Raw genomic sequence first — 25,063 nt, forward strand, 5'->3', positions numbered from 1 at the left:
ATTGGGGAAACACACTGTAGGTGTTCAGGGGCTCTCTTTTTTATTACTTCACATATTCCAGGATTGTAGTATGGCATTTATGAAAGGTTTCCAGCCTGAGCCTTGATGAGTCATGATTACAAAGCAAAATCTGAAATGCTACGGTCAGTTCCTGCTAAAGGCATAAAGTCTAATCTCATGTGATTATTATTTTTTTAAGGCTCATGAGAACTCCTGGAGTTACATAAGTTTCTGGAAGTACCTGATAAAAGCTGCATGTACCCGATAAAAGACAAAGAGCTGTACATAGATCAAGTTTTACAGAAATAACTCTGGAGTGCATAGGTCTTTGGAGATGAATGAGGCAGGTATAATCTTCCTTTTTTCCCCATTCCTCTTTCTATATAAACCCTTCTCATGTTATGGTTCTAAAGACAGATATTATATTCAGCAGCACTGCCCAGTTCTGATTCTCAACAGGGCTGGTCCCTTTCCCTTCCACATTCTAAGTTCCAATTTTCCATTTCATGCCTGGGAGTGGGGTGGGAATGTAGGCCAATGGTAGCTGAAACCAAATTCTATAGTACCCCATTCTCCCAAAAAATATATCCAAACAAACCAATATGTTGAAACGCCATAGTGAAACGATACTGCATCCTTATACGTACATTTTTAATAGCAGTTGATTTTGCAGTTACAGAATTGGAATTGTTTCTTAAAATACACTTCCAAATTCTTCCTACTTTTTAAGGGCAGGATTCAAGCCAGAAATTGAAATTCCTTGTCAATCAAGACCTATTGCTCCCCACCCCCAGCCCCCTCTTGCTCCATCCATCTGTGCAAGAGTTCCGTGGTTTCTCTGATGCCAGGATACAATTGTCAAATCCATTAAAAGGCAGCAGAGGAATACAAAACTGGCCACTCTCTGCCTTAGTGGTGGATGCCTTGCTAATGGATATCACAGAACGTCCTTAGCAAGAGATGCTTTGGCTGGCAGCATTGAACAGGAGGTTACGCTTCACCCATGAGTCTTTTGAAAAGCCAAGGACAAGCCATTCAAACCTCCTACAGTGTTAAGAGCTACTGCTGAGCAACTGGCCTAGTTCTCTGGTTCAAGGAATTGAGGGCTCTGAGCCCAGGAAGGGCAGCTGCTTTGGGATGCAGATAGGCAGGCACCGAACTCTACAAGCTGTATTCAGAGCAGGATTTGTGAAAGTCGGCTTTGGGCTCTGGTACCTTCCATTAGAGTTTGCAGCCCCATGGGAGTTAGTTTTGGAATAGATTAGCCTCCATTTCAAAAAATAAAATCCTTGCAAGAGGAAATGCATTGAGCTATTCCTTTAAATGGGACATGGGTGGTGCTGTGGTGTAAACCACTGAGCAGTTTAAATCCCCGCGATGGGGTGAGCTCCCGTTGTTCGGTCCCAGCTCCTGCCAACCTAGCAGTTCGAAAGCACATCAAAGTGCAAGTAGATAAATAGGTACGCTCCGCCGGAAAGGTAAACCGTGTTTAAGTCTCTTCTGGTGAAACCAGAGCAGCGCACAGAGTCATACTGGTCACGTGACCTGGAAAAACTGTCTGTGGACAAACATCGGCTCCCACGGCCTATAGAGCGAGATGAGCGCTGCAACCCCAGAGTCGTTCGCGACTGGACTTAACTGTCAGGGGTCCTTTACCTTTATTCATTTAAATAAGCTGCCCTCCTCCATAGTCTTAGTTACCCTCTACCTAAGAAGAAGGCATTTTAATCTGGAAAGTCCATTAGGATAAAATGTTTTTCAGAAAGCACGTTTCAGTAGCTAAAATGTAAGATTTCTAGACACCCATAATTTTCACACTTTCCAAGCGGTTAGATGGGAGAGCCATGATAGGATCTTCCATTTTATTTTTACTTATGTGCAACCACATAGGGATCTTCAAATTTGATCTACGCAGTGGTGTAGGAAGAAGGGAAGTTCAATTTTGCCCTCCTGTGCTGTTTTGCTTATCTAAATCAGCTCCGGCCCCAGCCACCTTTTGCCTTTCTTAGGAAAAAATAGATACACTACTTCTGTTTCCCCCTGCTGTAGGGCAAACAGGAAAACAATGATGAAGGAAAGGGCTAAACACTCTTTCCTGCAGCTGTCAGTGAGGCCACTGTGGTGAGGTCCTACAACCTAATTTACAGGGCTGGGCCAAGGTATTTTGTTACCTGTTGTGAAAGGCAAGATGGTGCCAGCTTCCCATTCCATAAACAGAAATCGACTGGGTGGGCAAATAATTTTTCCTTCCAACACTGGCAATTTGGATAGCATATTTCACTGCACTTGAAGGTCAGGACAGGGTGCGCGGCTACAGAAGAATATGGCTGGGGAGGGGGTTCAGGGCGAATAGCCATAGCTGTCAACTTACAGATTTGAAAATAAGGGACCAGCAGCCTCAAAAATAAGGGATCAGCAGCCCAAATAAGGGATTTTCAAAGCACAGGTATGTTCAACTTCTGAGCCCCTCCAAGCCAAAGGCAGAAAGCCCAGCCAGCAGCCAAATGAAGTCTCAAACGGTAGTTCCCACAGTGCAGCAACCCAACAAAGGGGATGCATCAAGGAAAACCACCGTCACCTCTCCGCTGGGAAGCGCAGAGCAAAGGCGAGTCCCCAGGCAACGCGGCCGATTTAATTGGCACAAGGCATGCAAGCTCCACCCCCCAGTCGTTCTTAGACTCCTTATTGGGTGAGCAACGCAGCCAAGCAACACAGTTGGAGCCTCCCTCCTCCCTGGCTGGCAGGGAGGGAGAGGAGCTGCTTCCTTTGAAACCCAGGAAATTTAAGGGACATCATCAATAAGGGACAGCAGCGGGACACGGCGCTGGGATAAGGGAGTTTCCCACCAAATAAGGGACGGTTGACAGCTATGCGAATAGCTGAGGAAAGCACCTGAGGAGGCTGCCTTGCCTAACGGTAGGACTGGCCCTGGAACAATGAGTAAAACTGGAATAAGTTTGGTATGGCGTGAAGGAGCAACGGTATTACTGATTCAAGAAGCAACATAGGAGTGTCAGAAGCTGCCTTATATAGAGGTCAATCAAGTTCAGTAATGTCTGCACTGAATGTCAGCAGCTCTCCAAGATTTCAGACAGGGACCTCTAACTAGCCCTATCTGAAGATGTCTGGGATTAAACCTGGAGTCTTCTGCACAGAGATGCTCTATGGCAAGAATGCGTAATAGCCCTGCCAGCTATTTGGAGCTTAAAGTATTAATTGCTGTAGATGGAGGGCCACAAGCTTTTGTCTTTACCCTCAGACCAATACCTCTCCCAGACACCACCATTCCAGCTTCAGGGTGGGGGTGGGGGTTGGGGTGGGAGCCATCACTGAACAGCAGGAAGGCACCAATGCTGTGGCAGCCCAGCAGCAAACAGTGTATGAGTCACATTAGGGTAATGGAGATGGCAGCAGGCGACTAACTGGCAATGGCAGTCAGGGAAGGAGAGATGGGAGATTCTCCCAGGCAGCCCACCCTGAGTCTTTGAAACGCACATTGTCATCAACACTAATTGCAGCTTCACGAAAAGACTCTGCAGACTCTCAAAAGCGTAACAGCTCTTAAACAGTTTCTTACCCATCAAAGGTCTGAAAGTTAAATCTAGCTCTAAGCAATTAGTGTCGGCAGTGATGATGGACTGTCTTCACATAAAGAGACCCCTCTGCTTCCCCCATCAAACCTGAAAGGAAAGCGCCATTCACCGCAACCAGCCTAGCGGCATTAAAGGCATCTCACTGAAACAGGCTCTTCCAAGTCTTTTCAGCTCCAGTTAATTTTGGACCCCAGCAGGAGAGGAGAGCCCTTTTTGCAGAGTCAAAGGGAGCAGCGCTAGCTCAAGAAAGGAGTGTGGCTAAATGCATGTCTGCTGTGAGGTAGGTGGGATGGTTTAACTTGCGGCTGCCTGCCATTCAGCAATGCACTTGATCAGTTGACTGCCTTTTAATATTATCAATACAGCACTATAGGTGCCATTTTGAAAGCTGAAGCACTTGAGAGAGAACATACACTATGATTTCATTCAAAAAGCCTACCACTCACAGTTAGGAGGGAAGGCCCTTTTTAATATTTTCTTTTCCATCACCTAATACAGTAACATACCTGAATCAAAGTGGTCTCACAAAATTAAAAAGTGCACCCTTTGCTTACAGTTCCATGGATTAAAAATCTACTCTAATTAATATTGACGCCCTCTGAATAATAAAAAAAGCTCCCATTTAAATCAAAATTCTAGGGTGGAACAAACTTTGGCAACTTCAAACTACAAGGTTTATTTTAATAAGCTAAAAGACTGGAGACTCTTAAATATGTAACACACGGAATGACCAACAGTATTTAGGAAAACTGTCCTATTCTTTTGAAAAAAGGCTGGAGATGGTAGTAAAACCTAACAGAGAAGGATTCTGGGCAGGATGTTATTGAAAGCTGAACTCCCCCACTGGATGATTATGTGCTGGTCTCAAGCAAATCACAAACTTCTTTGTTTCTCATTCTTGGTTTACACTCTATACTCTACTGTACTTAGCTCATTCTGTTTCCTCTCTGTTTATTTGTGAAATAAAAAGAGCTGTCATGGTGAATGAGAGAGAGAAAATTGATGTGATGCCCTATTTCAGACTGAAATGTCTTATGGAAATCATACAAAAGCTTTTAATTTACACAGATCTCTGTGTTTGCAATTTTCAAGTTTGCACACTTAATTATCAAGTAGAACTTCAGGCATCTTAAAATTTGGTTCAATTATTTCAATGGGCAGGACCTCACAGTGGTTTAAGGGCACCTTGTTGAGTCTGGGACCAAAACCTTTGGCTGTTGCTGGTCAGATGTTCCTGCAGAATGAAGCCAGACTCAGGTTAGTAGTTAGTGCAGTGGCTAAGAAGCAAATGATCATTCTATGCCAGCAGCACACTGAACACATTCTAATACCACTTTAAGAGTCATAGCTTCCTCCCAAAGAATCCTGGGAAATGATGTTTGTTAAGGGTACTGAATACAATTCCTAGCACCCTTGATGAACTACATTTCCCAGGATTCTTTGAGGGGAAACCATGACTGTTAAAGTGATATAAGTGGCTTTCAATGTATGGTACAGATGTGACTGCTGTTTCTAGCCCTTTAAGGTTGGAGTAGATTCTCAGTTGCCTTGTGGCCTACTGCTGGTAAGCCTCCCTGTAGAGTGGCTTAAAAATGACTGATAAGGTGGTATATTAGGTATGCATTTGATAAATTTTGTAATTAGACAGTGCTTTTTTCTTTAAAAAATGTTTAAGGGCACTCTCATTTTGGCTCAAGAAAATCACCATTTTATAGTTCAAATCGGGGAAAATAAATACAGTAAATGGACAAAAGTACAAAGATTCACAAAATGTTTAGGGGTATGCATCCCCCCAGAAAAAAAGCACTGAGCCTAGAGAGTAAATAATTTTATGTACTGTAAATCTAGATATGTAAGGGTTTCATTGCCTTCTCATTGCTATTACCATTTGTATACCTCTCTGAAAAGTGATGCTACTGTTTAAGCTTAAAAATCCTAATTGTTGGGGGGGAATAAATAAAACAATTGATCGCATTACAGAGTATTTTTCTTACATGTCTGAAGTATATTTTAGACTTTAGCAGAACAGTTTGTAAAATTCCATAGGCTGAAAAAAAATAATGCAAAGGACCAAACGGACTATCTATGAAATGGGTGGGAATGAAGCTAGTTCTTTTCTGGAGGATGGGAACTGGAATGGGAACTAATTCCTTTTTAGAGGAGGTAAAGTGGAACCAATTTATTTTTAAAACGAACTTTCCAAGCACTGCTCAGCAGTTACACTCACTTGTGGGACTAATGCGTAAGTAGGACTATGCTAAGGAGCCCCACTGCCTGACATAATACACACCAACACTGACATGGCATCCACACACCCCTGGCATCCCCCTCTTTGCAGAGGAGGCTCCCTTCTTCAAATATTTGTGCTGCGTGCATGGATACCAAGAGGTAGGAACTAGCGGGTGTGCAACATAGGAGCCAAGGCTATTCAGTGCAACCTCACTCTCGTGCATTGCTCTTTTGCATTGAGTATAACTTCTAAATGGGGCTTCAGAGGAGGAAAAAGTTGTACCACCATCCTTTAGGCATTCAGCATCATTTAAAAGGGTCAGGGCCGCAATACTTCAAGGACCACCTCTTCCCATACAAACTGACCCAGATCCGGCAATCATCTGATGACCACAAGAGGTCTGGGCCTTTTCTGCAGTGGCTGCTGGTTTGTGGCATACTCTCCCTAGGAAGGCTCGCCTGGCACCTTCTTCACATATCTTTAGGAGCCAGGCAAAAACATTCCTCTTCTCTGAAACCTTTCTATGGCCTTTTAAACTGTGTGTGTTTGGGACGCATTATTGTTTTGTTTGTTATTATGTTATATAATCCTTGGATGAAGGGCAGTGCATAAATTTAATTAATAAATAATACACTTAATCACAACTGTTTATACAGGCAAATCCAAGGTTAAAGTTAAGTCGTGGGCTCTGGCAAACCGTAGGCAAAGAGGGAAACTATGTCAGTACTATTTCAGACTGCAGACAAGAAAATCAAATGATGGAATGCTCCCTCTATGCAAAATAAAATGGTAAAACCTTACACAGAGAAAGCTAGCATGCCCAGGAATATTACCTCCAGCATGCTATGTATGGTTGACATGTATTAACTTTTTTAAAAAAATGAAGGAGCAAGCATTTCATCATGTGAGCCCAACTGTAGCCTGAAGTAGTTCAGTCCACTGAAAGCTTTACTGCCACATTTACTGTCTGTAAGAACTGGGCCACAAAATAATCAAGGGCTGTTTTCTCACTGCAGCATCATTGGCCAAGAAATGACATTGGTGAACAGATGATGGACACTCATAGCTTATTCCATTAATCCATGAGACAGGGACCACATGGCACTTTGTGCAATATGCACCCAGCGCTCTGGGGTCCCATCTCTCATCAAGTCCTCTGGCGTGATGTGTGAAAGAATGTCCTGACAATCTATGGGGAGAAAGACCCCCAGGAGTGCAAATAAATCACACGGTATATCTCCAAGTCCCCTGTGCTCTGAGGACCTACACTTGCTACATTACTCTGGGACCCCCAAAGCTGGGGTGCAGCATATCAATAACCTGAGTGAAGGTAACAATCCTGAATTAACAAGCCCCATGGCAGTAGGACTGTAAAGCTTAGATAGGCTTCACATGCCCTATTTGGCTACTGCAGTATAGCAGCATTTGTCATGGAAACAAGTAACACATAGGAGGTGGGAAGTGATGCTGTGCATCTCCAAACGCTCCATGAACACTTGACAGGGAGCCACGGATGCTCCCGGTTCCCTAGTGCGTGTCTACTGCATCTCCAAGTGTACAGGGGATGTGTGCCACATTCCTTAACACTTTATACACACGTTACATACATAGAGATGCACACACAAGTGGAGCAGCCCTTAATCTCAAGAGTCCACCCCTATCCAGAATCCCTTTCCCTTAATTTTAAAAGTGGAGGCAGTGGTTAATTAACGGATTTATTGGCTCTGCATTTAGTAAGGAAAAGGGTTTCTGCGCATTCGCTTGTTTCTTCATGAGTTTTAGGGTCCAGCTCTGGTGGAAGCTTGGATCATATGAAATCTTCTTCAAGTGAACAAAAGTTGTCTGCCGGTGTAAAATAGTGGCAAAGCATGAACCAGGATGCCCTGGTTCAAATCACAGCCCGGCCACAAACTTTCCAGGTGATCTCAGGTAAACCAGTCTCTTTGGATCAGATTCAATTAAATCATTGTGCTAGCAGGAGCCAGCACAACGAGACCCACTAGCGCAGCAGGGATTCCCCTGCCCACCAAATCAGCCCTGGAGTGTTTGCGGAACTGGTAGAACAGGTTGTAGAGGGAGGAGGTGGCAACAGTTCCATCAGACAAGCAAAAATGCTAGCATGGAGTGAGTGATCTCCTTAGTGCTACTTTGAATTCCACGCTTAGTTTTAACCACTACCACCCCCAATATGAAATATGGGGACAATATTACTGGGGACAATATTACTGAGCTGCAGTTGTAGGGAGAACTAAGAGCATTCTAAATCACTATTTTTAAAACCCAATAATGTTCATGGTTTATAATATTCTGCACCATGATTTACACAACAGTGTATTAATTCTAAATAGAGAACTGCCTTATTTAAGAATTTGCACACAAAGAATACAGCTATAGAGGTGACTATAAATAAAAAATGTTCAGTATCTTAGAAACTTTGGTTTCAGAACTCGGAATAACATCTTAAACAGGAGCAGAAGAAGCATTTTTATTTATTTTCATTCCAGCTGCAAATGGTTAAGACATACTGATTTCTTTGTTACTACTTTGCATTTTATACTTTCCTGGAAACAAAAACTTGCACAGAGACACAAGCCAACAATATGGTGCATTGGCTCAAAAGGCCAAGGCTATGCTAGCCTGCATTAACAGGAACATGGTTTCCACACCTCAAGAACTCAGCTTCACTCCATTTGTCACTGTTAAGGCTTCATTTGGAGTGCTGTGTTCACCATAATGGATCACAGTTTAACAAAGGCGTTGAGAACTTGAAAATGTTTCAGCTACGAAAAAGCGCTAGAAAGAACACTGAAAAGAAATGAAGCCATTTTCCTTTTACAGTCTTTTCAGACTACTTAAGCAGAAAGCCTGAGAACACAAAAGAAGGTTAAGGAAAGTGGCTTGGGTGTTCAGTATTTAAGAATCTCAGAGGAAGAGGGGTAACAATTATTCTCAAATGTTGCTCTAGTGAACAGGAGAAAATGAGTAAATGACAAAGCAGATTTACATAGATAGATAAAGATATGCATGTATGCATATAACCTTCTTAACTGTTAAGGAGAGCTCTGCAATGAATTAAAATTCCCAGGGAATGTGGAATCCCTTTCTTCCAGACTTTTCAAGTTTGTCAGAGCTGTATCAAACACAAAATATTACGTCTCAAAGAAAGGGGTTTGACTTCAACTCCCAACATCTAGAGGGCCACCCCCGATTTAATGGATCACCTGTTAAATTCAAAATTCCTCATGGTAGTAGGTAAAGAAATATCCTCTGTATCAGTTTAGAAGATGCCTGCCCAGAAGCTAAATCTAAGAATGTGTTGAACAGGACAAAAGAAACTGGGACGTGTAGTGTGAAAATGAACCATTAGTTCAGAGGTGGCCCTCCAGATGTTGTTGGACTCCAACTCCACAGACCTCCACCCACCATGGCCAATGGTCAGGGATGAAGGGAGTTGTAGTCAAACTGTGCCCTGGAGATTTAATATCCTGGTTTGTTCCAAATCAGGTAACCAGGGCTTCTTGATTCAAATTACTTCCCGGTTTGATTCCTACAAGCATCAAGGGGAGGAGAGGTGGGGCTGCATATGTAAGCAAAAATATTGTGCCTATCTTATTCAAACATGAGCCAAGAGTCCTGGCAAATGAGGAGCTTTGGAAAATTCTCTCAAGCATATTGCTCAACACGAACATCTGTTCTGTAAGACCCTTCGACAGGTCCCACATAAAGAACCTGGATATCCAACATATGGCTCCGACAGGAGCTGAAAGGCAGCCAACAGCTTTGCAGCAGTCACTCGAGGCTGGCATGAAGAAGTGTCTAATGGGGCTATGATTGACACCACATCACAGGGCACGCTGCAGCCAGGTTAGGAGTAAATTAGTATCCGCATCTCTGGCTCACAATGTACGTGGCTGCCAGGGAGAGGAAAGCTCTTTGGACTCAGATTCAACCAACAAGCCCAAAGATCATACTGGGAACTAGCAAGTGGAGTTAACTGACACCAGAACCAGAGCCCAGCTTTCTAAAACATACAGGGCATGGCCAAAGAAAGGTTGTACTGTATTTCTTCCTGCCTCACTGGGAATGCATCCACTGCTCATTTAGACTATGACATCGCCACAGATACGTATGTTGTTTTTAAAATGATCTTTGCATTTTGAAGGCATCGACTCAGCTGGCTTTGTTTACTTTCAGTTCAGCACAAAAGTGATGGCTCAGGATGCTGCCAGATGGGCAGGAACCGAGACAGCGATACAGGCAGGCAAGCTGTCATTCTAGTATTAATACCTGTCCTGTACACCAGCAGCAGATAGTTGTGCCTACCAAGGCACCAGAAAGAAGGAAAGGACAATAGAATTTGACTTTTCAAATGTAATTTAAGTGTGTTCAGTTTCTAATTATAGATACAATTAGGTGGTTAGAGGAAACTGGAAGTAACAATGAGGGCAGAAATGCATAATAGGAAGTAGTTTCCATACACTACAGTGTCCCTCAGCTTTCCCCCACTCCACCCAAAAACAAAAGATCAAATCAATGCAACATTCTCTTCTTTATAGTACTTTGACTGGGGAATTTATTTTATTTTATTTCTTCTTCTCTTTTACATTCTCGCATCTTGCGCGGTCACAAATATTCCTTTTTTTATAGAGACATTGGAGAATTTATGGGATCTGGAGTTGGGGGAACATGGACCACACACAAAAAGCCATTAATTCTCAACTGCACTGGCATTTAATTATTGTAATTTAAAAGGGCATTAAGAGAGTCCTGATTCTTTGAATTGTTGCTTTGGGGGAAGAAAACCTGGACATTTTGTACTCTTCCCCAAGGATCAGACAGCTGAATTAAGTGAGTGTTACATTTAGGCACATTTTAAGACATACAAAGAGCCCTGCTGGATCAGGCCCAAGAGTCATTTATAGTTCAGCATCCTGTTCTCACAATGGTCAACAAGATGCCTATGGGAAGCCCACAAGCAGGAGCAGAGTGCAATAGCACTCTCCACATTTGTTATTCAGATGCATTCTGCCTCCAACAACAGAGGTAAAACAGTTATGGCTGGTATCAATTTCAAAGCCATAAAAGTTGGTGGCGGTCACTGCATCTTGTGGGAACGAATGTCATAGTTTAAGTATGCACTTCCTATATTTTGGTCCTGAATCCTCCAAGATTTGGCTTTACTGAATGACCCTGGCATCCAGTATTAAGAGAGAGGGAGAAAAACATCTCCCTATCCATTTTCTCCACACCATGCCTAATCTTATGCACCTCTACCATGTTGACTCTTAGTCGCCTTTTCTCTAAATTAAGAAGCCCCAAATGCTGTAAACTTTCGTCAAAAGGGAATTGCTCCAACCCCTTGCTCATTTTGGTTGTCCTTCTGTGCTCCCTTTCCTACGCTGCATGATCCTTTTCGAGGTATGGAAATCAGAACTGCACACAGCATTTAAAGTGTGGCCTCAACATAGGTTTGCATAGTGACATTGCCGCTTTTGTTTTAAATCCCTTTTTAAACAATCCCTAATATGGAATTTGCCTTTTTCATAATGGGTTTCACAATGGGTTGACATCTTAACTGAACTATCTACTGCAAACCCAAGGTCTTGTTCTTGGTTAGTCACTGCCACTTCAGACTCCATTAGTATATATGCAAAATAAGGGTGGGGTCCCCTCCCCATGTGCATTACTTTACACTTGCTTATAGTGAATTACCATTTGCCATTTTAATGCCCATTAACTCAAGTCCTTGATTCCCACCAACACACACATATCCCAGCAGGCCTACCTTGCTTTTGCTGGGCAAGATGCTGTCTGTGCTGGAGATCACTTATATATGCCTCTTTAAGGCAACCCTAAAATCTCTTCCAAATGACCACTATCCTGCCGGTTTAGGACCTTTGGCAGCCTGCACTAGCTCAACCTGTAGGATGCTAAATATCCTCTGCAGCTGCAGCCCTGACAACTCCCATAAGCCATCCTGTCAGACAGCACTAGCTAAAACAAGCAGTGCTCAGCAATCTTCGGCTAAAACCATTGATCTGATGGGAGCATCAGACACTCCATATATAGATCTGTCCCTGGCAGAGGCCCAGAAGTGTTCTGCCATCTCACAAAGACAGCTGGGCTTGTGCAGCAAGCAAATGGTGTTCACCTTTGGAAGAGGCAGCATACAAGAGAAAGAGGAAATGCGCAGGGGACAGAGTTTGCTGCAGGTCAGTGGTCAGGCGACTCACCAGGAATCATGGAAAGGCAATTTCAGAAAGGTGAAAGCAGCCATGACCACTTGTCTATATTGTAGGGCAGAACTTCCTAGAATCCTTTCCGTGTGTCGTGTCTAAGGACAATGGCTCCATTGCCTTGTTCCGAATCTTCTCCGGTGCTTTTTGGAAGAGGGCATCCAGATGTGCCCAGTTCACAACGCAGAATATCTCATTGATAAAAGCTCCACAACAACCATTATCTTTGGGTGCTTTCCAAAATGCCATCTTCTGTCAACTGAACCGTGTTGCCCAGCTGTGTGTGCTTCAAACTCCTTGTATGGCTCTTGAATGACTGTCCCCCCCCCGCCAAAAAGCAACAGTTGGCCATACACATGTATTGAGAAGCAGACCTTTCCTTGAGACACTTCTCAATCCATCGCAAAAATTGGCTGAGGACATCAGCTGGGAACACAACACTTACCCCCAGCAGTGGGGGTTAATAAGTGGCAGTGACCTGGGCAGACCAAGGTTAATGCATTGCTGAGGACAGATGCTACGAGAGACCAGTAAATCCAATATTAAGAGGCACAGGTGTCAGCACAAATGCATAAGCAAGAGTTTATTTGGAGATAAGGGCTTAAGAACTCCTGCCTCCAAACAAAGCAGTCATTTCCCACACAAAATGCTTCCCTGGGGAGATCCTGCTGGCTTGCTGACTCAGCCATCTATGCTACAGGCTGTGCCATTAGGGGATGGATGTGTACAGAAACAGCTCAAACCACAGATAAGAAGCAGCTATTTAAGGAAGCCTGTTACAGGCAAGAGTAGCCAAAAAAGAAATGAAAAAGTTGCTACTGTGAGCTGCCAGGGAAGCGGCTGGTATTTAGAACTTAGGAGCACCAGTTTGAATTCTGATGCTATGCATGCAACTCTAGATGAGAATAAAATGGATCAATAGAATCAATCTGGTTTCAGGCCCGGATCAGGCACAGAAAGGCTTGGGTTGCTTAATGATGACCAAATTGGGAGAGAGACAAAGAGAATGTGACTGCTAATTCTTCTGGGCCTCTTGGCAGCTGGATGTCCTTCTAGACAGGCTCTCCATGTTGGGTCCTGGCAGTGTAGTGTTCCACTGGTTCAATTTATATATGGAATATATATATAAGGTGGTGCTGAGGGGATACTGCTTGGACCTATAGCATTAATGCTATGGGGTTCCATACTGTTCTACCTTGTCTCCCATGCTTCTCAACATCTATATCAGGGATGAGGAACCTGTGGCTCTCCAGAGATTGCTGGGCTACAACTCCCATCAATCCTAACAACTGGTCATGTTTGCTGGAGCTGATGGGAGTCAAACAATATCTGGCTAGTTATGAGTTCCTCATCCCTGAATTTGGAATGAGTGAAGTCAGCATGACAATATAAAAAACAGGGAGGAAAGAACATAATGAAAACCTGAAGAAGTTTTTAGTATCCACATTTATAGCATTAGCAATCAACAAGAATGCCTATTTACTGTATGGCCAACTGCACCAATAACCATGGAACTTGGTTTTTGCCGTAGTTACCAACTCCCCTGCCCTTACTTACTTACTTACCAACCAGCAATTTGTGAAGTTCCATTTCATATTCTCCTCTGATTACAACTAGGGTGGAGTATCTAACATGGCCTCAAATCCTCATCTCTACCAATATTCAATGGCCTCATTTGTGCTCAGATGTTTGCACAATATTTGCAAAATACATAATTTATTGCTCTCACTGTGAAGCTACAGAAATTGGGTTTCCAGGTTATAAAAGGCTAGTCTTTCGTGTGCAGCAGAAGGTGGTTCATGACAGCTATCAAGACTAGCAGGTCAAGGAGGAGCATCCACAAGCAAAAGTACAGGGAATGGCATGCAGTTGAGCCCAAAAGGGGCAAGAGTACCGGTCTAGCATGGCTTTGTTGTCCCAATATTTCTTAGCCAGCTCCTTGCTTCAGATGCAAAACCCAATCTAGCGTTCCTACCTTCAAGCCTTTAAAGCAGAAATTCTCAAACTCAGAAGCCCAAGCCACAGGTAGGTAGGTTCTGATGGGTTGTAGGTGGGTCACACAACATGGAGGTTCTCCTTCATTTTCAGAGGCTTTCCCCCTCCCAAAAATTATTACTGCTATGCAACCTCTTTAACTTATTTCTAAACTGTATTTGGAAAGCTTCACGCACCACATAATCAAAGAGTTCTTTAAATGGTGTACACAATAACATTTTAGATAAAACCCAGCTAAAACTCACAAAACTGAAAAAGCAAATAGATATAAACTAATTATCACTGCTACAGAGAGGTAAAACCAGTAAATCTTTCAAAACAAATATAGGTAATTCGATTATATGTTTGGGTAGACTTGCTGAAATAAGGACGTTTTCAGTAGGCATCAAAGACAATATAGCAAGGATGCCTGCCTAATGTCAATAGGCAGGGAGTCCCAAAGCACAGCTGCTCCATGCTAAAAATTAAAGAATCCTCATAAATGCTGAACGAACATTCTGTCGCACTTGTAAAAGTCCAAATTTCACTGATCAAAGCAGTCGAATGGGCATGTATGGGGCAAGACATGTTACTAGACAGGCTCATTCACTCCTTTCCTTCATGTCATGCTTAAATTTTAGGATACAATTCTTAACACAATAAGGGTCCCCACAAAATAACTCCATCACTAACAAAACCCAAATATTTACTAATGCACACACTTTTATGTATTAGGATCCTGTTGGTGGTTGAAATGTATAAATTCTATTCAAATACCTACATCTCTAGATTTAACATTAAAAATGATTTTAGCATTGAAAATGGATGTTAACTACAAACATTATGATGTTCTTTTGTTGCTTCTGCAACAGAATGTGAAGGCAAGGTTCAAAGGTGGCGTTAGTAGTACACAAGTGGGTCCTGAAGGTTAAGTGTATAGGAAGGCCCCCCTTCAAAACATTTGAAAAACATGGCTTTAATTGGGTTTTTGGGGGAGGAGGCAGACAACACATTCTGCTCCTAAGACAGATCATGGTAACTGGCTTACCATATGAGGCCGTTGTACAAGACAAAATGAGTTAACATCTACAGGTGTCACAACACAAAAATGCCTGGGATAAAAGTATGAGAGGTGCATAAGTATGGAAAATAATCTTGGCCATTATGTCATTTTGTCAGCTTTCTAAAAATTACAGGAGAATGAGAACGGCTTGCCTTGGACCACAGAAATGCAGGCGTTTCAATGCATAATGCATCCTGATTGAAAGATGCCGGCATCCTTGGCAAAGTATTTAAATATTTTTGACACAGCTTAGCTATTTCTCTTAGTGGCATTTCGGACACTAATGGCTTGTTTTGCCCTTCTAGAAATCCCAGTTAGAGATGCATTCAAAACCATACCTGTTTTCACTGTTAAGCACAGTATGCAACTGACGAAAGCCAATCCAGGGCAGAAGTGAGAACAGATTAATATGCACTACTAGCTTCTACAGCAGCCAACAGCAAAGCAGTTCTGGCATGACAGAGCTTACCCAATGATGACAATTTGAGTATTCATCAGCAAGCACTAAGAGCACATTGCAGCCATCCAGCATCGCTTACCAACATATTCAGAGAGGAACACGACAAAAAATGGAGTGACCAGGTCATTAATCCCCTGCACGTAGCCGCTGGCTGGGTGTCGGATGGCCCAGATAAACAGGATTCGTTCAAAGATCTAGAGAGGGAGAAGGAAAGCCAGGTGCTCGAGTTAGCCATGCCCAGGGGAAAGACAGAAGTGGAAAGGCTGACAAGCACAAGGGGGGGAAGAGTGTGCGATAAAGAGTTAGAAATGCACACAGCTTAAGGTGCAGAGAGACCCAGTATGAAGTATAGACTACAACCAGAGTGGCTACACTTTTGGGGCCCAAGAACCACATGTACTCTTGGGTGAACTCTCCAAAAACCACATACCAGTGTTGGGTATGACCACCTTAAACTCCCACATGCGTGCACACACAGAGGACACAGGGTTGTTGCTTCTTTTTTTGCCACTGCCACTCAAACTGCTGGGATCTTTGGAGGGGGGGCAGAAAGATTGCTTGGGTAGCTAGGTAACACCTTCATGTTGGGGGTTTGCCAGCCAGGATATACATGAACCAGCATAAGATGCTGCATGTAGGCCAGTGGGAAGTCAGAATTACCATCCTTTCCATGAGAGCTCTCTGCCCTGAAAACAACTGCAGAAAGATGTTTCCGTTTACTGCTCTGCCATCAAAACAGAGGGGAACGAGATGCAGTCTGAGTATTATCTAACTTTGCTTTCACCATGTTCACATAGTGGCAGATGGTAGGCCAGAAGTTTTTTTCCTTCCCTTTCTCCCCAAAATAACTGTAGCCACAGGGAGGAAAGGGAAGCCCTGTGCCCCTCCCAAAGATTTAAACTTTCAGTTCTGCATAAAGAAAGCATTGTAAGTTTCCATCTCTTCAACAAAAAAGAAAGAGAAACATACAGACAGCAGTTCATCCAAGCACAGAGTAAAAAGGGAGCTTCTATTTATTTATATTCATAAGCTACCCTTTATCCCATAGGATCCCAGGGTGACAAGCATATGTAGAATAAAAATTTATCCAGTGTTGCCCTGACACAATGCCACACAGGTTTTTTTTGCCAGCTTTCATTTATTTGATTTTCTTCAAGATCTCCTTCATATCTGTGGTCTTGCTTGAAGGGAACAAGTGAGATGTGACCCAAATTACGGGCTATTTGAGACCTCATGCTCCAGCTGGAAGCGCTTGCAACAGGTTCATCGCCGTTTGCGTAAGGAAAAATGCCATGGATAAACAGGATTTCAAAGTGCAGTTTTATTCGTAGCCCAGCAACTGGAGCAGCTTTTAGCTGCCAGACCTTACAGCTTTTGGATGGATTAGCTTGCTAAATATGCTTTGCCAAAACTAGTTAAAGGGTGCTTCTAGTAGGTGGAACTGGGAGGAAATCAACACAGCATCACGGCAAGTGTTCCACCAGTGCAACAGCTTGCCAGATGGAATGGTCCCCTCCCCTTTCCCCCTGCATGTTGCTCTGGGGTTCTCCTGACACCCACAGAGCCAATCTCAGGGGCTGCTGGGGACACAGGAGGAGGGGGGGGGAAACCCTGTTGCGCTAGTGGGAGCCCTCATTCCGGTTTCCACTTACGAGATTCAAGAGCTGAATCCACCCACTACCTAGGCTTCCTCCCTCTGATTTTGCTAAACATAACATGCCACATTTTTCTATAATTCAAACCACTCTGTTGCAGAAAATATCTTGAGAGATGGTTAAACTAGAGAAATGACTACAGGCCACTGTGATCTGCCATTGAGTCAGTCACTGGCACCTCCAGTTTAAAAAAGGATCAGGTAGTGGGAAATACCTCTGCCTGGAGAGCTGCTATCAGAGAAATAATGCCCAATGAATAAAAAGTCTGCCCTGGTAATAGCCCAGTGTTCCCAGTTCAACACACTACACCCCCCTCTAGCATGCAAGTCAGCCTTACCAAATCACTGCCAATATATTTAGGGCCATACTGTACTTAGCTAATTTGCTTTGTTAGCAGAAGCCACCACAATGGGACTTCAGAAGAACCCCCGAGACAGTGCAGAGGCAGAGGAGAGGGGAGATTGTTTTGTTGGGTAAGCAGTAATTTGTTGTACTGGTGGAGTTATCTCATTGGCACTATGATGAATACAACCCTTAGTCATCTGCTACCACATGTGTCAAGAAACACAAGTCCAAGTTCTTCAAAGAAAACAGATCATTTGAGTGAGAACAAATCACAGCAAAGTTACAAAAATCACACCTGAAGATGTTCTTTTTGTATGTTTTATTCTGAGCTGGCTACCTGAATGCAAAGGGCTATAACGGCAGGAATCAGGCATGGCTAAGGAGCAGTAAGTGTTATGGATAATGGAACATAAGAAGGTACAATGGGGAACTAGCAGCCATACAAGGTGTGCATTCTGAACACTGGAATGGGGTGGGGTTTTTGTTTTCTTCTTGTTTTTAGTTGCCTTGGCTTGCATGTTTTTGAAATGTTATGTCCACAACCATGGGCAAGGAACATGCTGTTCTTCACTTAAGAAAGCTGAAATCCACAAGAACCTAAGCTATGGTTGAAGTTTCATACAGTTCCTACATGTGCACTTCCAAAAGATGAGGAGCCCTGCCTTCAGAACACTGGTGGGCTGCTGGCTGGAGCACCTCATTCCATTTGCATCCACTAGGATCAAAATTTGCAGGCAAGCAAAATGTCAGATTTAAAGACTTGTCCTCTAACAAAACACAAGAGAACAGATCCGGAGGGCATTTGCCGCTATTTGCAAAAAAAAAACCTTGCAAAACTGTTATAAAGACGGGTGCCATCCTCATTACCTTGGACATACATTTCTTGGGGGGAAATTCCTTTAAGGAGCCTGCATATATTCATTTTACAGTTTAGCAGATTGGTCTGCAATGGCGTTCAGCACAATTACAATAGACAGCTCTCGTTAATCATACTCTGAGCATGACAGTTTGCTTTACAGCACTACCACCTACGTTAACAATGAAGTATTCTAGGTTTCAGGCTGAACAATGCTTTAAGCCACAGGCTGAACAATGCTTTAACCCCCAATCTATGAGCCATTGTCCGCTAGAAGGAGAAAGGAGGCATACACCAGCAAACAAGCCATATTACAGTAGCAATGACAATGTAGCTCAGAACAGTCATGAACCTATTAATTTCAAGACAATAGCACAGGACTTTGTTGAGTTTCCCCCCCTAATGGGACACACTGTGGGCTTCTGTGCTCCAAAAACCAGAAAATGTGAATCAAGCTTGCATGATAGCAGGGCCTGTGGCTTTAGACATCAATTTTCATAAACTCCAACATCAGTCAATTACCGGTTCTTTGCAAACCCTGCCTCTCCGCTATGCAGAAGGGACTTGGATTAAGTCCACTCAGACTTGACTGAACTGGCATGCTCTGCAAGCATCAGTAAATATTCAACAGGATTAGGTCGGTCAAAGGATTTTGAGCTATACTGCAAAAGTCAGTTTTCATTATTAATTCCTGCAATTCTGTCTGGTTCAGACAGAAGCTGTAGCTCATTCCTGGCTCTGCCACTAACAAACTATTTAGCCTCTGGCAAGTCACATTGTTGCTGCGAAACTTCATGCACAACTCTGCAACACACACACTGATAGTGTGCCTTTGGGATTGAGATGATATCTTGCCATAAGCACACTTGGCGTAACAGGCTGGCAGTCTCTGTTCCTAAGAGACATCAACTCAAATTGTGGAGTCTTATGAAATTGAGCCCAGAATTACACATTATGGGTACTGCATACCTGCAGATGGAAACAGCAGTCCCACATTTTTCCCGCCTCTGTTCCCTGCATCATCTAGTAACACAAAATATAGGACATGCTGTCACTATGCTATGAGTTTCTACATCCCTGCAACCAGCATCCAATGTTGTGTAGGGGGATAAGGAAAAATAATGGGGTGAAGTCTTGTCACATTTTTTTTATTACCAGATATTACCAAAGAGAGGGAAAATGAGATTCAAGGCTGAATCTCAGGGACAGCCACGCATCACCTCTAACGTCTAGTTCTATCGTTTCCAGATAGGTGTGGATCTTGAAGGAAAGAGCAGTTCCTGCCACCCCTAGGGAACTGTAAGTAAAGCATGCAAACTGAGCTTGCTCCTGCAAAAAAAACTTGCATTTCAGCTGAGAGTTCAGCTTGAGCACAGAATTTGCACAAGATACCAAATTAAGAAATGGGTGGCAACTCTGCTTTTGGAATGAAATGTACAAAATTTCACTGCTGAGGTTGAAATCAGCTATGACTTTCTTTTTTAGAAAAGCCCATGCATACAGCAGAAAGCAGCTGACTGGGGGAAAAATGCTAGATATTTTTTTTGGGGGGGGGCAGGAGAAACTTCCTGCCCATCAACACAGGCTGGCAACTCACACTGCAGGAAAGCTAAAAAGAAAAGGCCCCTTTTACCTCCTGTACTAGTGGCTGCTGGAACAGAGGGATGAGGGGGTTCGTCCGTGGAATGTCTATATGGATCTGAAAGACAATTGTAAAATATATATGTATCAGAGAACATTAATGGTTGCCAAGCTGATCAGCACAATTGCAGCACTAGAGGCAATATTTCTCTGGCTCAAGCCAAAGCAGAACTATGACTTAAGGTGGAAGAGGTGATATTGACTCATTCAGAAATCCCGAAGAACTGTTTTGCTCCTCCTTCTTTAATAAAAAAGAACATGCTAGCCTATCATCCAAAATCCTTTTAACAGAGGCTGCATTTAGAACACAAAGCAGAGTATCTGGAATGCTTGAAAGCAGAACACTTTTTAAAGGCCACTTCAAATACCTGGGTAAATTTTTAAAGTATTTCTTCTCTAGGATCTCTTGGCAGGTCAAGAGTTAACATCTGCTCACTTCTGACCACTAACACCCAAAAACACTGTTTTGTGTAGGATGGGTCTGCCACGGTAAGAGACAAGGTTACAGGTAAAAAGCACACTGTTGCCACTGTTAGTGGAATGACTAAGCCCTGTGCCATGGAATCCTAATGTACCCCAGATGCTAAGCGAAAGAAATGGCAGGCAGCAGGAAGTAGGGGGCTGGGTACCTGCCGGTATGTATCTTGATGGTGCTCCTCATTTCTGGAGTCGTAATACTGCTCAATGAAACCAAAATACTCTTCTCGTTTGCGCTGCAAAGTCAGCTTCCTCCGCTCCATGCTGGCAGGGAGGTAACCCTGTAGGAGAAAGAAAAGCCTGTCAAGGCAAGTCTCCTTTTCCTCTGCTGTGCTCAAGGTCCTCAACTTCCCTACACACATGCATGCCTGAAAGTAGTTTGCAGGAGAACTGTTCTAACCAGGAGTGCAGGATTCAGTAAAAGAAAAGTCGGAGCCATGTAAGAATCTCATAGAAGGTTCAGCAAAGGCAACTCCTTCTATCCAAGTGTGGTGGAAGAAGTGGCAACTGCCAGAATCCCCCCATCACTCTTACGGGCATTCAAGGCTACCTTGCATAGAATCCAACAAACTTAGTTTGAACACTTGCTGCTACAAAAAAAAAGTTTCTGAAGCTAATCATCATATCTCACTTTTTGCAGAAGCGGCTTTCTGGAATCCAGCAGCATGTTTGTTTTTTCCAGGTATAACCAACACAACGTACAGGCAACTCTTATTTCTAAGTCAGGCAAATCTTATTTCTAAGTCTCCATTGCTTTGATGCCTAGTTTTTAAAAGGTAATATTCTCTCATGTTTATGGGAGGGAGGCGTTCCTCTCCCGTTAAAGGATCCCAGGTGTCTAGGCTGAAAAAGACCTGAAGAACTCAACCGGGGCCTAGTATAGCTGACATGTTTCCCTAGAGTCCAGCTCTGTCGTTTGTATGTATTCTATAGATTGCAGATGTACGCAAGTTGCCCCAGCTTAGGGAAGCAGCACTCACTGATAGAAGTCGCCACGTCACAGGCCGGACCTCTCTGGGGACCCCAGGCCAGCTGCATTTCCTCAATTCATCTGCAAATGGAGAGCAGTTAAATTTATTCACACGCAGTATCTTGGCTTGCATTTCTACACTAGGGAGGAAAAGCAACTCCTGTCAGCTTGGCAGGTTCCAGAACCACGAGAGACTTTTTTGCTAGATATGTAGGTTTCTATGGTGATGGTGTCTATGATTCCTTTTTTCTTTCTTTTTTTTGTAATTATAGGTTTTTAATTGTATTTTTATCAAACATTTATGTAACTTGCACTGCAATTCCATACGTGTCTACCCAGAAGTAAGTCTCATTGATTACAATACAGCTTTCTCCCAGATAAAGGGGTGTAGAATTGTGGCTTGAATACATGGCATAAGCAGCCTGGAGCACTGGAAAAGGTTTTTTTAAAATAAATATATTCCATTGATTCTGAGTCGCACACCACTCTTTAAACCAGGGGCAGCCAATATGGTGCCCTGCAGATGCCATGATACCTAACTCCCATAATCCTTGACAACTAGCCATACTTACTAGAGATTATGGGAGTTGTGTTCCGCAATGCCTGGGATGACTTCCCGATTTAGGCAGTGCTTATTAGCCACTCAACAAAACAAGACATCAGTGTCACACTTATCCTAGTTACTGAGTACAGTTTCAACGCAAAACTACTTCTAAACAAGAGAAAGGAACCAAACGGGGAGCACACTTCTCTCCCCTCTGGTGATATCCCTGAAACTAACAGGACCCTCTGAGTTTATTGCCTGGACTCACCTAGATCTGTGTTGTGGCTAGACAGAAGCTGCCGGAATTTCTCCAAGCGAGTTTTCTCACGCACCGTCATGGGAGGAGCCCCTGAAGCGTTTTGGTCAGAGATGCGAGCAACAAGCGGAATGATGGGTCGGAGTGGGAGGGATTGCTGTTTGTGGAGGGGGTTGCGCACACAGGCATCCTCTAAAAGAGTTTAAAGAGGTCCATCAGGCCATGAGCATACTGGGCAGCGGCAAGCACTGTCTGGAGCTTCCAGAATCCACTACCATTCCCAAAAAGGTCTGCACACCTTCACAAACATGCACGATGAAGAAAGGCTTCACACCTGTGAAGTTTGTCCCCCATCACTGAATGGGGACAGAAGCTCCACCAACTGAATTTTTTCCTGCCACACTATTATTAAAAAGATACAAACGCAACCTCAACAAGCAGGAAATATAAACTCCTGCACTCCTGCTGGGCAGCTACTCTGCTTCAACTGCACGTTCTGTGGAACAGAAGGAATCCCTTTAATGTAATATTTGGACTTTCAGTTCAACTGGAACAATGCTTTAGCAGCACAGGACAGTAGTGATCCAGGAGTCCTGCTCAGTTTTTCTGGGCTAATAAGCAGTGGCGAAAGAAAATACCACATTATCCAGAATAGGCATCACTCAGTGGTTTGCATGGATGGCTCTCAGACCATTTTTGTTGCATAATTACTGAGGCAAAGATTCATCTGACCTGTCCTCCAACAATAAACACAGCTAGGCTCTCACTGCTCTCCATCCATCATCTCCTCAAGGTCAATCCTTTTGCTCCAATTTTCATGCTCTCCTTCCTTCCTTCCTCTTCTAACATGCTGGACAGACAACTCAACACATATGGGAGGAAGCAGAAAAACACAAAGGCAGTTTACTATCCCAAATTCCACTGACACCTCTATGCCAAGTGGCCAGTCAGTTTCCAGCAGATAACTGGAGGTGAGACATGACTCTGGGGCCATCTGGTGGTGGTTCTGTGATAGGAAGGCTCATTCTCAGAGCTAAAAAGTAGAGTATGCTTTGCTTACTCCACTAGCACCATCACAAAAAGGTCTGGTCCATATTATCTAAACTATTTTGAGTATGTCTTGCATGCCTGTTCCAAAGTCCTTAGTGCAAAGCTCTAGGTCCCACCCACCCCCATCCAGTAAACCCTATTCAGATTGGTTCATTGTTAACTAAGAAGGCTTACTCATAGAAAGCTTGCCCCAATCACTTGCAAAAGGAGTAACATAAGGACTGTGCCCAATAGTGGGCCTGATTTGACAGGACACTAGGCTTTTATCCCATGGAAGTATACCAGATCTGTGCATACTCTGCAAAAGTATATGTGGTGTAAAACTACACCAAGGTAACCTATATAGTCTGTGCCAACGAAAGCAAATTTCTACTAGCTGAATAAGAAGGATGCTACTGGATCAGACGAAGGATTCACCTATCCCAGCAACCAACCAACAACAGTGTCCACTAATGAGAGTTATGAAAATCAAGAGAAGTCACATATTATCAGCATTAATTTATTCTGCTCCTGCTAAAATGAGGCAAACAGGGAGCTCCATAAAGCACTAACTCAACCCCTCACCAGCTTTCAAGGTGTCAACAGGAATTGACCACGCATATTCAAATCTATTTTTTCAGCCATAAGAGAGAGATCATCCACATTCCTTGGCTAGAATTCAAGATCCTCAGAATGCTAAGTTCTGCACTTGACTCCCAAAGTGACCCTTGTGCAGACCTGTAGAACCCACACACCTTTGACAAGATCACATAGGGTAAAAAGGCCAGGGGGCCCTTACCAGGCGCTCTGGACAGCTGGGCCTCACTATTGGACTTGATGACCTTACAATTGGTTGGTGCTTCATTCAGAGCCACCTGGGGCCACTCGGGTTTCACACGCAGCCTGCTGTGGTTCTCCAGCACCTGGGCTGCTGTGGCCTTGGCCACCTTAGAGTTCAAAGTCTGGAAAGATGGGAAGTCCTCATCTTCATCATCCCCAATGTCCCAGGCGTCACTGGTGTCGCGGGCAAACTCGTGAAAACTGCTGGCCTTCTTATTCTTCATGGGTAGCGCGCTGATCTTTGACCGTTCCTTGATGAAGCTACAAAATAAAGGAAGCTGGCATTAATGCAATGTGGTCAAACTCTGCATCGCACCTTCCCCTGCCTATAGCCTAATTTGCCCTACTTGATTCAATTTCCTCTGCAGGTCAAGCCCCCACTGCCACTTCTCCATCCCATGGTACAGTTCCTTTCTCGTCTGGTCAGGGTAAAGAGAAGGAATGCAAAGTCTTCCTATAAGCTCTCCACCAAGTGCAAAGTTCAATGTCTGAACCAGTGAGCTTTGCAGTCTTGGCACATGGGACAGTGAGGAGAAATGCTTCTGCCAAATGCCTCGATGAAGAAAGTTTGCCAGTCTGAAGTATTTGCTTGGCAAGCAAAGCAAAGGAGGAGACTGGATTCAACTTCAGGGAGCACATATGGAATCCTGGAGAACAGTAAAAGTGCAGGCATACAATTTGAAAGTAGCCACAATAACATACTGCTTTGCTATCAGGTTAACATATACGTAGAAGAGAGGCATAATCAGGCACAACTATTCTTTCATAAGCTGCATTTGCTTTGTTCTCAGTTAAATGAGTCAAAGTCCTTGTGCTATAAAGAGAAAGTTCATGTCCGAACAAGAAACTCAGAAAGCACATGAACTCCAGCAAGGTTAAGGAGACCAAGAGAGA

General features: G+C 43.5%; 1 protein-coding gene across 2 annotated transcripts in view; it reads right to left on the minus strand.

The window, feature by feature from the left end:
* Positions 1-25,063, minus strand: part of TBC1D22B (TBC1 domain family member 22B) — a 38,123-nt gene that overhangs the window by 7,098 nt on the left and 5,962 nt on the right. For both annotated transcript variants that reach the window (XM_028733989.2, XM_077928866.1), the window contains exons 3-8: positions 24,129-24,430; positions 22,313-22,492; positions 21,511-21,581; positions 20,683-20,811; positions 20,046-20,111; positions 15,636-15,750 (exon numbers count right to left, since the gene is read on the minus strand). In XM_028733989.2, coding sequence (XP_028589822.2) covers positions 15,636-15,750; positions 20,046-20,111; positions 20,683-20,811; positions 21,511-21,581; positions 22,313-22,492; positions 24,129-24,430 — 863 coding nt within the window. The remainder of the gene's footprint in view (positions 1-15,635; positions 15,751-20,045; positions 20,112-20,682; positions 20,812-21,510; positions 21,582-22,312; positions 22,493-24,128; positions 24,431-25,063) is intronic.

Source organism: Podarcis muralis, chromosome 5, assembly GCF_964188315.1.
Source record: "Podarcis muralis chromosome 5, rPodMur119.hap1.1, whole genome shotgun sequence".
Lineage (NCBI taxonomy): Eukaryota > Metazoa > Chordata > Lepidosauria > Squamata > Lacertidae > Podarcis > Podarcis muralis.